At 44.3% G+C, this 15,744-nt stretch overlaps 1 protein-coding gene across 2 annotated transcripts in view; it reads right to left on the bottom strand.

Annotated features, from left to right (window-relative positions):
* Positions 1-15,744, bottom strand: part of SLC22A4 (solute carrier family 22 member 4) — a 43,729-nt gene that overhangs the window by 27,095 nt on the left and 890 nt on the right. For both annotated transcript variants that reach the window (XM_040241817.1, XM_040241818.1), the window contains exon 2: positions 106-209. In XM_040241817.1, coding sequence (XP_040097751.1) covers positions 106-209 — 104 coding nt within the window. The remainder of the gene's footprint in view (positions 1-105; positions 210-15,744) is intronic.

Below are 15,744 nucleotides of genomic sequence, written 5' to 3'. Positions count from 1 at the left end.
GCCTATGGGGTCTCCCTTTCTCTGGTGAAAATACCCTAAATTCAGTCCAGCCCCAGGACAGGTAGTGTGTTGACAATCACCTTTCCTCCCTCCCACCATTCTTACCTGTCTGATAGCTGCCCAGACACAAAGGAGCCGAGAAGCACGCCTACAAAGAACAGGGAAGTGGTAAGGGGCGTCTTCCAATCCTCCTCACACACCAGATTCCACTGCCAGGGAAAAACACAAAGTGTGAGCCCAGCTTTCCAGCAGGTCCAGCCCCTGCCCAGCTCCAAAGGCATATTAGCGTGGCAGCCAGGCAGGCTCTCCTCCCCTGTGCCAGGCTCACTATTGTGCAAAGGGCATAGGCTTCACAGTCCTGGGGTTGACTGCTGACTTTGTCAGTCACTGGGGCAAGTCACTGTCCTTCCTGAGGCTCACCCTCCTCTTCCGAAAGGAGGGGTGGTACCTCTGGCCCTGCTTACATTGTGTACTGAGAAGTGAGCTGTGGCACGGCTTTGACTGGCAACCCCTCAACTGTGAAGTAGTATGAAGCAGAGGTGCCATTTCTGCTTCAGAAGTTACTGAAGCATGACCCTCCGGCATGGAGGGGCAGTGTTCGAAATGCCTGCAGGGCAGGGTGGTGGGCATGGTCACTTGATCCAGGTAGAAAAGCTTCTTCTACCTGTTGAAAAATGCAAGTGGTCCCCAAACACCTGTGATTCTATTTTCTGAGCAGAATCCTCCAGAGAACCCTGTGCTCCATGGGTCATGTAGCCCTGTAGGCCATGCAACACCGTAGGCCATGCGTAGGGCTTGATCCAGAGCCCCACTGTTCTGGGGGTGGTGTTCCCGCCCCTCTTCAGGTCTTCTTATCTCCCCTCTACACTCCTCCACCCTCCTTTCCATGCAGCCCTCCCAGAAGTGTGGTCCCTCCCACTCCCCAGGGCCCATGGGCTGTTGTAACTCTAACAAGTCCCTGCCTGTGGACCCACAAAATGAGAGTTTCAGCTAGAGTTTGTTACCAGCTCTTGACTTAAGTCAATTCAGCATAATCTCAAGGGGAGGTTGCAAAAATTTCAAAATGTGTTCATGAACTTTTGTGAATTAAAAGAGAAGCAGGTGCCAATAAGTATTTTGGGATAATGAGTCAGGGGATTGCTGTGTGTGGTAAGATGATAAAGTCTATAGGAAAAATCCCCTGGCCCCCACCCAACCCCAGCCCCCCACTCAGCAGTGGTACTACACCCATGACATTCCTAAGGCAGTTTGGTTCTTAATCCTTTCAACTTCCCTGACATAGATTTAAAAGTGAATTCACATATTTGTATCATGCCCCATTTGCAGCAGAGAGATGTGGATATAAGGATACATACAAGAAAAATGTGTACAACAAAATGCCAAGGGAATCGTGGCAAATGAAAATCTCAGAGGAGCAGGGGTTACAAAAATAACCAAGACTGACCTCTGGCTGTCCTGCCCAAGGGCCTGTCAGCTTGCCAGGGAAGCCCTGAAATCTGGCTTTGAATATCCCAGCAGCTTGGCTCTCAGGATCACAGTGTGCAGAGTAATAAACTCATTCTGCAGAAGCTCAGTTTGTCTGAGTACCGAGACCGGGAGAAGCCTCTCCTCTATACTTCCTTCCACAAAGGGGCCACTCTGTTATGCTGACAATAATGTCCTTGAGAACACGCCCATCCTGGAGACAACAGCACGATTCATGGGACTGCCTCGCGTTGTGCTCACAAAGCTGCTCACAGGCGGGCTGCCCGAACACAGCTCTGCAGAAGAAAAACCAACGTGAACTAGAAACTCTCTACCCCTCAGGCACAACTGAGGATAGGTCTGAAACCACACCCAGAGGAGGGCTTCTTCAACTGGGGTACCTTGAATGGGCTTCAGGGGAGAAGGCACCAAAACCGTATGGCCAGATTCACGTGCTCTGCCAGGCCACGGGTCAGAAGGGAGATATGTACTTCTAAAAGTCACAGATTGAAGCCCCAAAGCCTCATGGTGTGTTTCATAACCCATGAAGCAGAGGTGCCATTATGCACAAGAGTAAACTTAGTTTCTGAGACTAGTGTTTGCCTGAAGTCAAAGCAAGTAAATGGGCAAGCGAGATAACAATTTGGGCCTTAGAACTTTACCTCTTACCCATGTTCTGCTTTGGACAAGAACACCAAAGGCCAGATAAAATGAGTTTATTACACACCACCCCTACACTTCTTCAAGGAATGTGACATCAAGACTAGGGGCAGAAGACCTCTACCGCAGCTGTTACCCTTGAACAGAACTAAAAAAATCCCAGGTTTGGTGGGGCTATTAAGTATCCATTATCAACCATCACCATTCCATCTGTAGCCAAGCAGAAAAGCTCTTTCCAAGATAATGTGCTCTCCTTTGTGGTTTTAAAAACATTTTTCTATCAAGACGTTGCCTTTGGGCAGCATAGATAGGACTTAAGAGACAGAAAGGAAGGAGGACAGCTGTCAGATGGCAGGCCTTGCATGAGCAAAATAGTAAACAGAACTGGCTCCCTACGTTTCAGGCCCAGTGTAACCGGAAAATATAGGACCCCTCGTTCAAAATGATTAAGAATTTCAAGACGTCAGTAGCAGAGCATTAAAAATAAATGTGGGGCCCTAGGTGACTGCAGGGATTGATGCCCATCAAGCTGGCCCTGATGGTGAGTCAAGCCTGGTCTGTTTGGGGAATGCAGCAAGGAAAGGAATTGTGAACTGGGTTCTGAGAAAGGTGAGGCAGGGCCAGCTCCCCATTGCTCTAGGTCCCCCTTCCCTCCCTGAAGGGGGGGACCCCCCCCCCCGCAGCCCTGTCAGCATGGCAGCACAGAAGGTGGCCGTGTGCACACAGCAGCATCTGCCCCAGGCCCGTGGGGGTGCTGTCTGTCTTTGGTAGAGAGTGCTGTCTGTCTATGTTCACGTCTGGTAGAGGAGGGCAGCTGGACCTCATGCTACTTATGGTTGTTTCCAAGGCTGGGTTCCCTCTTGGGGAGTCATTGTACCCAAAGAGTCTCTTTGAAAGTTGCAAGAGGCCTGGTAACAAGATACAAAATTGGCAGATAAAATATTGGCTTCAGCTCACGGGACTGGTGTTCCAATACATCAGCTGCCAGCCTGTAGGGGGACCCTTTTCTCCATGGGGCCATTCTTGAGAAGGCCAGGCCCTGCCTGCCCCAGCCCCTTGGGCTTTTAGGGGTGTATCTCAGGGCCTCGATTGTCAGGTCCCAGGGAACTCCCTGTGGTTGACAATGACATGGCAGGACCAGTGGGAGACGGTCTTTTCCTTGATGAGACAGAAGTGTCCTGTGGGTCTCTGCACACGTGTGTACGCACATGCACACACAAACATACACACACAGGGTCAGCTTAGAGCCGAATGGCTGATGGCCTGGTGAGAGGCTGCCTGGCATTGGCCTGGAGCTATGCCCTCAGGTCAAACACTACCATTTCTGAAACATAACCCACACTCCCACGTGCACTCTGGACAAAGAGTGGAATGTCCCAAACTGTGCAGGGTTGAGGCACTGGATATACTCTCGTAGGATTACTGTGTCTGTCTCATCCTCCAGGTCTTAGACCAATATTCCCCATTTGACTGGGTCATTTAGCCTTAAAGAACAAAAAACCAGGTCCCAAGGTAATAGATGACATGAGGACACTTGACCTAGAAGAATACGCATCTCATGCCCTCAACAGTAATAGTAGAAAGGACAAGTACAGTGTATTGATTGCTCACTGTGCGCCTTGCATCATTCATGGGATCTCAAAGTTGCCATCTGAAAATAGGTATTCCCTTTATCCCCATTTTACAAATGAGCAAAGGAAGGCACACAGCAGTGAAGTGACCAGCCCAAGTTCTGGTGGACTGGTAAAGCGAGGTGAAAGTCACCCAGTCGTGTCTGACTCTCTGTGACCCCACGCACCGTATAGTCCATGGAATTCTCCAGGCCAGAATACTGAAGGGGGTAGCCTTTCCCTTCTCCCGGGGATCTTCCCAACCCAGGGATCGAACCCAGGTCTCCTGCATTGCAGGCAGACTCTTTACCAGCTGAGCCACAAGGGAAGGACTGGTAAAAGGAACTGCTTAATCATGTATTCAACAGGCATTGAGCACCTGCTCTGGGTCCGATTCTGAAGGGGCACAAAGCAGACATGGTCACTGCCTCCCCAAAGCTCAAAGTCAAGCTTGCTTTACAGGACAGATCAGGTGTGCACATGTGCACGCATGAGCCCAGCCATCCTGGGTGGGATGTTCTCGGCCATCGTGTCCTTGCTCTCCAGCAGGACGGGAAAAGAGGCACCCCCCCACCCCCATGGTTCAACCTCTTCCAGATGGACAGAGTTCTAAAACCTGAACACATTCATATAATCGTTTTAGTTAACTAAAGTGTACAAGGCTAGGCATGTGGCAGATGCTCAACAAATTGTTGATGAACAAATGAACAGTTAGGAATAATGGAAAACTAGTTTGGAAATGTGTGGTATCACACAGTCCTCTGAAAATCACCCTCAACCTTGAACTCTGCAAGTAGCCAAAGTCTAGTAATTTTAGCCTTTACCAAAGCCATAAAGGGTCATAAAGATAAGAGTATCCCTGTGACTACATAGAACTGAGAACTCTGGAAGGCAGCTTGATGCTGAGCAAAGAGCACAGGCTGTCTTGGGTTCTGCCATTTCTGACTGTGAGGCTTTGGGCCACTCATTCACCCCTGTGAGCCTGCTTTCTCATCTTCAAAGAGGTGACAATAGTACTCCCTCCCAAAGCTGTTGTGAGTATTGGATGGGAAATGTAAGTAGAGTGTCTGACAGCGTCGGACACATTACAGACCTTGTTAAAGGGTAGTTCTCTTTCTACTAATCTCATCCCTTTTATAAACAGCATTAATGAATAAGCAAAGCAGGTTGTACTTAAACCTGATGAGGCAGAAGAGATTGTTAGAAATGAGAACTTTCTATTCAATGACTAAAAACCAGAAAAGTTTTCATCACAAGGTATAAAATCCCTTTATAAATGAACTTCAATCTCAGAGACAGCTGTGAATGAAAAACTAGCAATAGTTCATTTAAGAAAGGATTTCTGTGTTCTCTTATTTTTCATTCTGTGGGGGAAAAGAGGAAGTAGTAGTTAGTTAATAATAGTATATACCTCCATCCACAATTGCTTCTTTATAACTTAGTTGTAAACTTAAAGCTAGAAATGTACTGACCATGGAGTGGTGGGGGAAAGCTTGCTATTTAATTCTTTTCGTTTATGAAAAAGCAAGAGAGTTCCAGAAAAACATCTATTTCTGCTTTATTGACTATGCCAAAGCCTTTGACTGTGTGGATCACAATAAACTGTGGAAAATTCTGAAAGAGATGGGAATACCAGACCACCTGACCTGCCTCTTGAGAAACCTGTATGCAGGTCAGGAAGCAAGTTAGAACCGGACATGGAACAACAGACTGGTTCCAAATAGGAAAAGGAGTACGTCAAGGCTGCATATTGTCACCCTGCTTATTTAACTTATATGCAGAGTACATCATGAGAAACACTGGGCTGGAGGAAGCACAAGCTGGAATCAAGATTGCTGGGAGAAATAGCAATAATCTCAGATATGCAGATGACACCACCCTTATGGCAGAAAGTGAAGAGGAACTAAAGAGCCTCTTGATGAAAGTGAAAGAGGAGAGTGAAAAAGTTGGCTTAAAGCTAACATTCAGAAAACTAAGATCATGGTATTCAGTCCCATCATTTCATGGCAGATAGATGGGGAAGCAGTGGAAACTGTGGCTGACTTTATTTCTCTGGGCTCCAAAATCACTGCAGATGGCAATTGCAGCAATGAAATTAAAAGACACTTACTCCTTGGAAGGAAAGTTATGGCCAACCTAGACAGCATATTAAAAACCAGAGACATTACTTTGCCAACAAAGATCCGTCTAGTCAAGGCTATGGTTTTTCCAGTGGTTGTGTATGGACATGAGAGTTGGACTATAAAGAAAGCTGAGCACCGAATAATTGATGCTTTTGAACTGTGGTGTTGGAGAAGACTCTTGAGAGTCCCTTGGACAGCAAGGAGATCCAACCAGTTCATCCGAAAGGAGATCAGTCCTGGGTGTTCATTGGAAGGACTGATGTTAAAGCTGAAACTCCAATACTTTGGCCACCTGATGCGAAGAGCTGACTCATTGGGAAAGACCCTGTGCTCGGAAAGATTGAGGGCAGGAGGAGAAGGGGATGACAGAGGATGAGATGGCTGGATGTCATCACCAACTCGATGGACATGAGTTTGGGTGAACTCCGGGAGTTGGTGATGGACAGAGAGGCCTGGTGTGCTGTGGTTCATGGGGTCGCAAAGAGCTGGACACGACTGAGCGACTGAACTGAATTGATAAAAGCTTTATTGAGATATAATTTACATACCATAAAATTCATTCTTATGTGTATAATTCAGTGTATATGTGTATAATTCATTCATAATTTACTATATTCACAGAGTTGTGCAATCACCAGTATTATCTAATTTTAGAACAGTTTCATCACCCCTGAAAGAAACCCCATGCCCATTAGCAGTCACTTCCAATTCTCTTTTCCCAGCCTTGGCAATCACTAACATACACTCAGTCTCTTTGGATTTGCCTATTCTGGGTGTTGGGTGAGCCGACACGGATTGTGAAAGAATTCACAGAAATATTAACAAGAGAAGAAAAGAGAGTTTTTATTTCCTTTCCAAGGGAGGAAAGGGCCAGATGCATAGAGTGGTTGCTGGCCCCCAGTGGTGGGGGTTTGAGTCTTTTATTGAGTTCAAAGGGCAAGGTGCAGGAAAGGGGTGGTGGGTTCATATCTTTTCTGGTCCACGGTTGCATCTGGGCTAGCTGTGCTTCAATAGGCTGTGTTTTTTGTTTTTGTTTTTTTTCTGAGAATCTGTAACTTCTTGTCTTCAGTAATTTTCCAGTCCTTGGGTGTCTGAAAGAGACTTGATAGTGGCCTTTGACAGGGGCTACTCTATTTTGAACAATGTTAGATGGGTTTACACTGGACATTTAATATAAATGGAATGATACAATATGCAATCTTTTGTGACTGGCTTCTTTCAGGTAGCATAATGGTTTCAAGGTTCATCCATGTTGTTCTAAGTATCAGTACTTCTTTCAAGTACTAACTATCCGTACTTTATTCAAGTACTAACTATCAGTACTTTATTCCTTTTTATGGTTGAATAATATTCCACTGTTTGGATATACGACCTTTTATTTAGCCATTTAGCAGTTGGTAGACATTTGAGTTGTTTCTACTTTTTGGCTATTATGAATAAAGCTGTTATAAACTTTTGTATACAAGATATTGCAAGGATATATGTTCTCATTTCTCTTGGGTATTTCTAAAGTGGCTGTATCATTGTATAAACCCAACAGTAATGAACAAATGTTTCAATTTTTCCATATTTCTACCAAGGTATTGTATATCTTTTTAACTTTAACCATCCCAGGAGGTATTAAGCAGTATTTCATTATGGTTTTGACTTGATTGTGGTTGTGATTTTCCTAATGACTAACGATATTGAATATGTTTTGTGTTGAGTCTGTAGATCAGTTTGGGGAGTTGCCATCTTGACAATATTACCTTCTGCTTCATGAACAGAACATGAGATATCTTTTCATTTATTTAGATTTTCATTTCTTTCAAAGATGCTTTGTAGTTTTCAAAGAATAAGTTGTGCTTTAGAAAAATAATTATTCCTGAAGAACGTTCTTTAGTATTTCTTGTAAGGTAGCACTGCTAGTCAAAAATTCTCTTATGTGTGTGTGAGAGAGAGAGAGAATATCTATTTCAGTTTTAAAAGATAGTTTTGCTCATTACATTAATAAGATTTTTGGTTGATGTGCTTTTTCTTTTAGCAGTTTAAATATGTTATCCCCCTGCCTTTGGCCTCCTTTGTTTCTTTTTTAAAATGTATTTACTTATGGCAGCACCGGGTCTTTCTTGCCTTGCACAGGCTTTCATAGTTGCAGCAAGTGGGGGTTACTCTCTAGCTGCGGAGCACAGGCTTCTCGCAGTGGCTTCTCTAGTTGTGGAGCACAGGCTCTAGGGTGTGTGGGCTTCAGTAGTTGCGGTGCTTGGGCTTAGTTGCCCCTCAGCATGTGGAATCTTCCCGGACCAAGGATCAAACCCGTGGACGCTGCATTGGCAGGCAGATTCTCAACCACTGGACCACCTGGGAAGTCCCCTCCTTTCTTTCTTATGACAAGTCAAATGTAAATCTTATTAGGGTTCCCTTGTATGTGCCCTATTTTTCTTATTGTTTTCAAAAATTTCCCTTGGTGTTTGATTTTAAGTAATCTTACCATGATTTGCTTGTGTGCAAAAATCTTTTTGTTTCTTCTTGGAATTGAGCTGCTGAACTGTGTAGATTAATGTTTTTAATATTTAGTAAGTTTTCAGTCATTATTTCTTTCACTATCTTTTTTTCTCCTTCTTTCTCTCGTCTCCTTCTAGTGTTCCCTTTATGCACATTAGTCTAGTTAACAATGTTCCACATTGCTTTAAGAACTTGTTCATTTTTCTTCACTCCTTTTTTTTTCTGTTTTTTGGATTACATAATTTCTATTTCTCTGTCTTCAAATTTGCTGATTCTTTCTTCTGTCTATTCAAAGTTAGTAGTAAGGCTGTCTAATGAATTTTTAAATTTCAGCTACTGTTTATTTCAATTACAGAACCTTTATTTGATTCTTTTTTATATAACTTTCATTTTAATATCTTAATTGGTGTTCTGTATTTGATGAGACACTGTCATTGTACCTTCTTTTACTTTCTAAGCATGAATTCCTTTAGTTCTTTGACAATACTTATAATGCTGCTTTTAAGTTTTTGTTAAATCTGACATCTAGGCCCTTTCGGGCAATTTCTGTTTCCTACTTTTTTCCTGAGTGTGGGTCATGTTTTCCTGTTTCTTTGTATGTCTTGTACTTTTTGGTTAAAAACTGGACATTTCAGAAAATCCATTGTAGAAACTCTGAGCATTGAATTTCCTCCCCCGCGCCCCTTCTCACCCCGACACACACCAGGGGTACCTGTCTTTGTTTTTGTTTGCTTTTTTGTTTGTTTAATGACTTGGCTGGACTCTTATTAAAGACTATTTCCCCTGCAGTGTGAAGCCTCTGGTGTTGCTCTTCAGAGGACACAGCCTTAGGCATATGTGCGGTCACCTTGGGAGAACAATGGATTTAGCAGGGCTCTTTTTGACTGTCTCTTTCCCCATTTTTTCTATCAAGCTGTCTCCCTCTGCTGATAGCACACCTAGCTGTTGTTCTGTTGCTAAGTCAAGTCCGACTCTTTGCAACCCCATGAACTGCAGCATGCCAGGCCTCCCTGTCCTTCACTATCTCCCTGAGTTTGCTTAAACTCATGTCCACTGAGTCAGTGATGCCATCCATCCTAGCTGTTAGGCTCCACCAATTGCTGTATCATTCCTTTATTGTGTGCTGGGGCACAAAACATGCCACACACTAGTTCAATTAAATTCAAGCCTCTTTGAAGGAGCAGTTTTGAGGCAAGTCTGTGAGGTTTGTTCTGACTCCAGGAGTGTTGCTATGAGCTGTCTCTTTTTCTGGTTCTCTCCGGTAATCTAGCTGCCCTATGGGTTAGCTTGTTGCTCTAATGGAGCTACCAATCTCCTTCATAATTGTGTACCACCATGATTTCTGTTGTTTTAAAGTGCACTCTCAGGCTTCAACTTCTGTACATCCTGTGTGAAATGAAGTTATTTCCTGTGGGGACAGCTTCAGAGCTCTCTGTTGTTATGGACTACTTCTTCTCCTGGGGGAAAATATCTGAGCCCCTGCTCCAGGCTGGGGTAAGGGAAAGTGCCCTCTGAATGACACTCCCTGCCTCATGAGTTAGACGCTGGTTGGAGGTGGTAGCATCCTTTTTGGCTTGCCTCTCTTGGCATGGAATCTCCACTCGACAACAAACTGGGATAAGGGCAGCCAGGGCCCCCGTATTGTCAGCCTGTGGACACTAGGGCAGAGGCGCCACTGCAGGAGTGTGGACTGAGTGGAGGATGGGGTCCCCCAGTCTCCTGGCTGCACTCACCAGGAATTAAGCCTCTGCACTTGGAGCTCAGAAGCTGGGAGGCTAACTCTTAAAAATCTCAGTATCTTTCTTCTCTTATATTAGATGTAAAGAAAAAGCACCCACAGGTGGAGAGGCATTGGTGAAGAGTTCTCTGGTCATCAGAGGTGAAGCCAAAGCCAAAGACCCAGGGAGTTTAAGTGGGGTGGTAGGGATAGGAATGGAGGGGCCGGAGGGAAGAAGAAGGGGCACTCAGTCCTGTTTCCAGTCCTGTAAACACAGACCAGGCGCCACCAGCCTTGGACTGTCTGTGTCAATTGTTGGGATATGTGAGTCAACTGAGCCTTTCCCCAGAGGCTCTATTCTTTCTACTTCAAATGGAGATCCCTGCTATTTTATTTGTTTATATATATTTTTTGGACTCTAGAGACATGCTTAAAACTATACCAAGGCTTCAGATAACAAGGCAGGCCTGCATTAGCCTGGAAGAATCCACCTGCCAATGCGGGAGACATAAGAGACATGGGTTCGATCCCTGGGTCAGGAAGATCCCCTGGAGGAGGGCATGGCAACCCACCTCAGTATTCTTGCCTGGAGAATCCCATGGACAGAGGGGCCTGGCAGGCTACAGTCCATAGGGTCACAGAGTCAGACACGACTGAAGTAACTTAGCACACACAAACAGCCTGTCACAAAGAAGAAATTACAGTCCGTTCACAGGCCCAAGGCATTTACAGCTCCTCTGACCAGCTCTGACAAGGCTTGTTTTGGTCAATATAACACCCTATCTCTTGGACAAAGTGTGAGGGGTCTGCTGCCCACCAGGAGAGATGGACAAAATCTTTATCAAGAAACTTGGCAGGAGGCTTGGGTGAAGCAGCCTCTGGATGAAGGCACATTCTGAGATCCTGGTGGCCTTTGTTAGAGAAACAGAACTTACAGACAACAGACAAACTGTTTGGCATGAGGCAGCTGATAAACAGGGAAGCAAATTCAGGCCACAGCTAGGAAAAGGCCCCCAGTCTCCTGTATTTGTTCTCTTTCTGCAGCACTGCCTGGAAATAAAAGTCTGTTGGTGTTGGCTGGAGGCTGAGGTTCCCACTTTTATCCCCTTTGGAATCTGCCAGAGGGCAGGTCTGATATTCAGGCTGTCCTGACAACCAAGCTGCCAGTCTCACACTAGCCAGCAGTATTCCAGGGCAGCTTGTAAGTCTGATGGAAAGAAAACAGCCTAAACCTGCTTCTTGCTCAAACTCTTCAGCGTTGGCAGAGGCCTCAAAGGAGGTACATCCCTTTGAGCTGCCATATGGAGTCCCAAGTAGTTGTCAGATGCTAAGCTCATTCTGGTCTCATCGTTCCCTCTTTCACTGCTCCTAGTGCCTCCCATAAGCACCCTGTTAGCAAAGGATAAGGCTCTTTTGTTCCTATTTTATACCTTTGAGCTGTGGGTGGGGAATCAGTGTGTCCTATTCTGTTCAAGCCCTAATCCCAGGTCCCAAGAAAGATAGCACAAGGCTAGTGCCTCCGGAGGCCCAGGCCCTTTAGATATTCTATCATGGTTAAGGGCATGAAAAGTGAAAGTGAAGTCGCTCAGTCGTGTCCAACTCTTTGCGACCCCATGGACTGTAGCCTACCAGGCTCCTTCATCCATGGAATTTTCCAAGCAAGAGTACTGGAGTGAGTTGCCATTTCCTTCTCCAGGGGATCTTCCTAACCCAGGGATCGAACCTGTCTCCTGCATGAGTTCCTAGAGGATGCCTCCAGCTGAAGGAGAGGATAGCAATTGATATGGTGGAGCAGCAGCTCTGCCTCACGTCACTGGTGGTCTGCCACAGAAAGCTGCTCTTTACCAAACAAGCCCCCCTCCTTCCCCACCCAGGGCTTCTGGAGTATGGGCCCCGGCTCAGAGATGACTGCCTAGTTTTCTCAGCCCATGGACTGAAGAGGGTCAAGTCTAGCTAACGATGTTCCATGGGAGAAGGCATGTTTGAGGCAAAGGCCAGCCCATGCCTAGACTCTGGCCAGGAGCCAGACTTACCCCTAAGGTTTGTCCAGTGGCCCTGCTCCTGAATCTAGGCCCCCTGGAGATCAGCACATTCTCCGTACTATTTTCACAACGTTTCTCTAAACGAAAATTATTTCAAAATAAAGTTTTGTTTTTTAAAGTGATTCTTAGCTCTGAACAGGACAAATAAATTGCATTTCACAAATAGTCCTTGAGGAAGGAAATTACCTTATACACCTATATACCCAGACAGATGCACTCACACAGGTCCCAACTCAGATACCAGGTTCTCACCTCCTGGCATCCCATGGAAAGTACTTGCATGAGAACTCTGGGAGACCGTGAAGTACAGGGAAGCCTGGCGTGCTTCAGTCCATGGGGCTGCAGGATTTGGACACAGCTTAGCGACTGAACAACAACAACAACACTATAAGGATATGATTAGAAATAATTAGTTGCCATGACTTCAATTCAAAACTATTTACTTAAAAAATGTTAAGACTTACTGTACAATATCTCAGAATGGTGGGTGGTTTTGCAAAAAGGAAATCAATTTTGATTCATTCTTTCATTTATAGGGGAGCCAACACATTTTGTTTTTCTTCTTGAATCACCACTCAATGATAGAGTTGACTTTCACAAAAAATCATTTCAAGAAATTTTTCATCTGGTCAATTTGTTATTAATAATGATAGAACATATGGTCATAAACCAGATGTACTAGTTCATACTTGGCCAAAATACTTTCCTCTATCATGTAGGTCCTAATTATCAAGGACATAAAAATAAACTCCTGTTATCGTCTAACAATTACATCCTCCTAACTCATCTCTCTTCTCAATAATTGAAGACACTTTCAGGATGACAACAGGAAAACAACAGATCCCACTGACAGGACTGATGGATAGATCTTTTCCAAAAAATATTTGGCTAATGAATATAACTGTAATATAATTTCACCTAATTATGATGATTTAGACATGATGTGTATGAGAACTACTCACTTAAGCAAAGCATTAATCTAGCAAAATCTGAAATGTATTTTGATAGGAATAAGCTTTATATTTAAATACACCTAATCAGAGAGCAAATTGTTCTCAAATTATCATTTGGCATGTTTCACCAATAATTTTTTCCTAATTCAAAAGATCAGAATTTGAAGGTAGGTGATGTAAGAATTATACTGCCTAGAGTATTTTTAAGGGCTGATATAATTTAATTTTCATTTTCTATTTTAATAAGTGGTACTAAGAAGAGTTTATACATGTTTTATTAATCTCCTGTATTATTTACCACTGTTTCATTGAAAAACAGTGCATTCAAAAAGTGAAGTGCTATACTAATTTCCTTTTACTCCTTTTTTTTGAGCCAAATTTTAAAGAAAAATTGGGGTTCATATCTTTATTTTTATTTAAACATTTTTATGCTGTATTTTTCATTCTACAGAGCATAAAAATCTCCTTTGGGGAAGCTCTTCAAGTAGTAAAATCTGTTTACTTTATGAAAGTTAAGACCACAGGTCTACATGATTCTATTGAAATGGACAGGTGCAGATCAAATAACTGGAAAGACAAAAGAATTGCCAATTAATGTATTCTTCACTTAATTGTTTTGTAACAATGAAATGGTTTTAGATTGATTTATGCATTGTTTAGAGCCTTTCTCCCTTCAAAGAGATGACCTATACTGTCAATGACAATAAATTGTTAAAATCGAAAAAAAAAAGAAAGTACTTGCATGGCAAAACATGCCCTCCTTTGGTCCCTGACTGACCTGTCTTCCCTGTGAAGGGTTCAGGGGGTCAGTTCAGGTGGGCTCCTCTGTCCCAGAGGATATGCCCATCAGGAGATTCCATACAGAGGTATAAAGAAGAGATCATCTGAGGATGATCCCTCTGCCAGTGTGGGGCCAGAGGGGTGCAGAGAAGTTGCTCAGGGTCCCCAACTTGCTCTTGTCAGGGAGACGAGGGCGTTTCTCCCCCAGCAGTGGATTCAGACCTGTGTCCTATTCTCTGGCCCTAGAATTCCACCCTGGGAAAGGGGCTCTGCCTTCAGCAAGTCTCATCACCCACTGTACTGGCTGAAACCTGGCCCTTAGAACAGCTCCTCAAGTGCCCCTGATGCCCAGCCAGAGATGACAAGGTCCTGCCCTTACCGCTCTTCATCCACCCACCCGTGATGCCCATTTGCTGGTGCTAAGGGATGTTGGATAGCACATGATCTCACTGAATCCTCTCAACAACTCAGATAAGCTGGGCATTCTTATGATCCTCATTTTTAACAACTGTAATAAAATTCACACAACATAAAATGTACAATTTTTAAGTGTACAGTTCAGTAGTATTAAATATATTCACATTATTGTGCAATCAATCTCCAGAACTCTTTTCAACTTGCAAAACAAAACTCTATATCTATTAAATAACACCCCATTTCCCTCCCCTCCCAGCCCCTGGCAACTCCCATTCTACTTTCTGTTCCCATGAGTTTGACTACTCTTCATATAGTATATAGGTGAAATCAAACAGTCTCTGTCTTTTTTTGTGACTAGCTTATTTCATTTGGCATAATATCTTCAAGGTTCATTCATGTTGTAGCATGTGTCAAATTTCCTTCCTCTTTGAAGGCTGAATACTATTCCATTGTGTGATATACCACATTTTATTTATCCATTTATCTGTTGCTGGATGTTTGAGTTGCTTTTACCTTTTGTGAATAATACTGCCATAAACATGAATATGCAAATATTTGAAGGCTAGTGCTTACGGGTGGGGCCAGAACCAGTCTACCTATCTGACTCCAGAACTCTTTGTCCCACCACCTCTCTAGGGAGAATCACCTACCCTACTCACTTTCATGCTTCTCTCCGCCTTCCTCCCAATGACTAGTGCTCCTTTGCTTATTATTTTACTCAAATACTACTTTTTATAGTACCCAAAAAGAAAGCAAGTAAGGGAAAACCTGCTGAAAAAGGCAAATCCGGTTGTGTATTTGTGAGTGTGTAATGTTGTGCATCCTCAGATGGGGAATGATATATTTTCCCAGAGGCCCACTTGGGCCAAGTGTAACAGGGATAGCCATGGACTTGTAAACCAGCAGCTACCTACCCACCCCTCACATCCTGAGGTGAACAGAACTATTAAAGAAGGGGAAAGAGATAGGTGAACCCAACTGTCGAGGAGGACTGCAGTTAGTAGGGCAAGCTCTAGCCCAGATGCTTACCGCACTTCCAGGAACTGGAATGAGCTGACCCCTACTTTTAGATGCCTCAGGATCCGACTGTGAGCAAAAGGCAGGTAAGCACTATGAGCCCCAGTTAGGGGATCAAAGCCAGAGAAGCCCCTGAGCTCTATGCTTATACTGTCTCTGTGAGTCTGTCCCTTCATGAGTGCCTTGGAACCAGGGTTATACCTCCTCTAGTTCCCTCCTCTCCACCAGTATCAGGAGGCCTCCTGCTCCTTTGTGGAGAAATTAGAGCCTCAGGACAGGACCCAAGCCTTACTGTAGTTGTATAGCAGATCAGGAGAGTCCCTGATGCTTCCAGAAGTCTGTGGCCAGGGAACAGACCAGACCTGCCCATGCCCTGCCCAGCAATAAGACTCTTCTTTGTGTCTACACATGGTCTCAGCAGCATCCCCACACCCCTTCTCACGCCTGTGGCAGGAATTGGACTCAGTCTGTACATCT

Source organism: Oryx dammah, unplaced genomic scaffold (assembly GCF_014754425.2).
Source record: "Oryx dammah isolate SB20612 unplaced genomic scaffold, SCBI_Odam_1.1 HiC_scaffold_5, whole genome shotgun sequence".
In the NCBI taxonomy this organism is placed as follows: Eukaryota; Metazoa; Chordata; class Mammalia; order Artiodactyla; family Bovidae; genus Oryx; species Oryx dammah.
The sequence above is the reverse complement of the archived record's forward strand: the minus strand, read 5'-3'. Positions and strand labels throughout refer to the sequence as shown.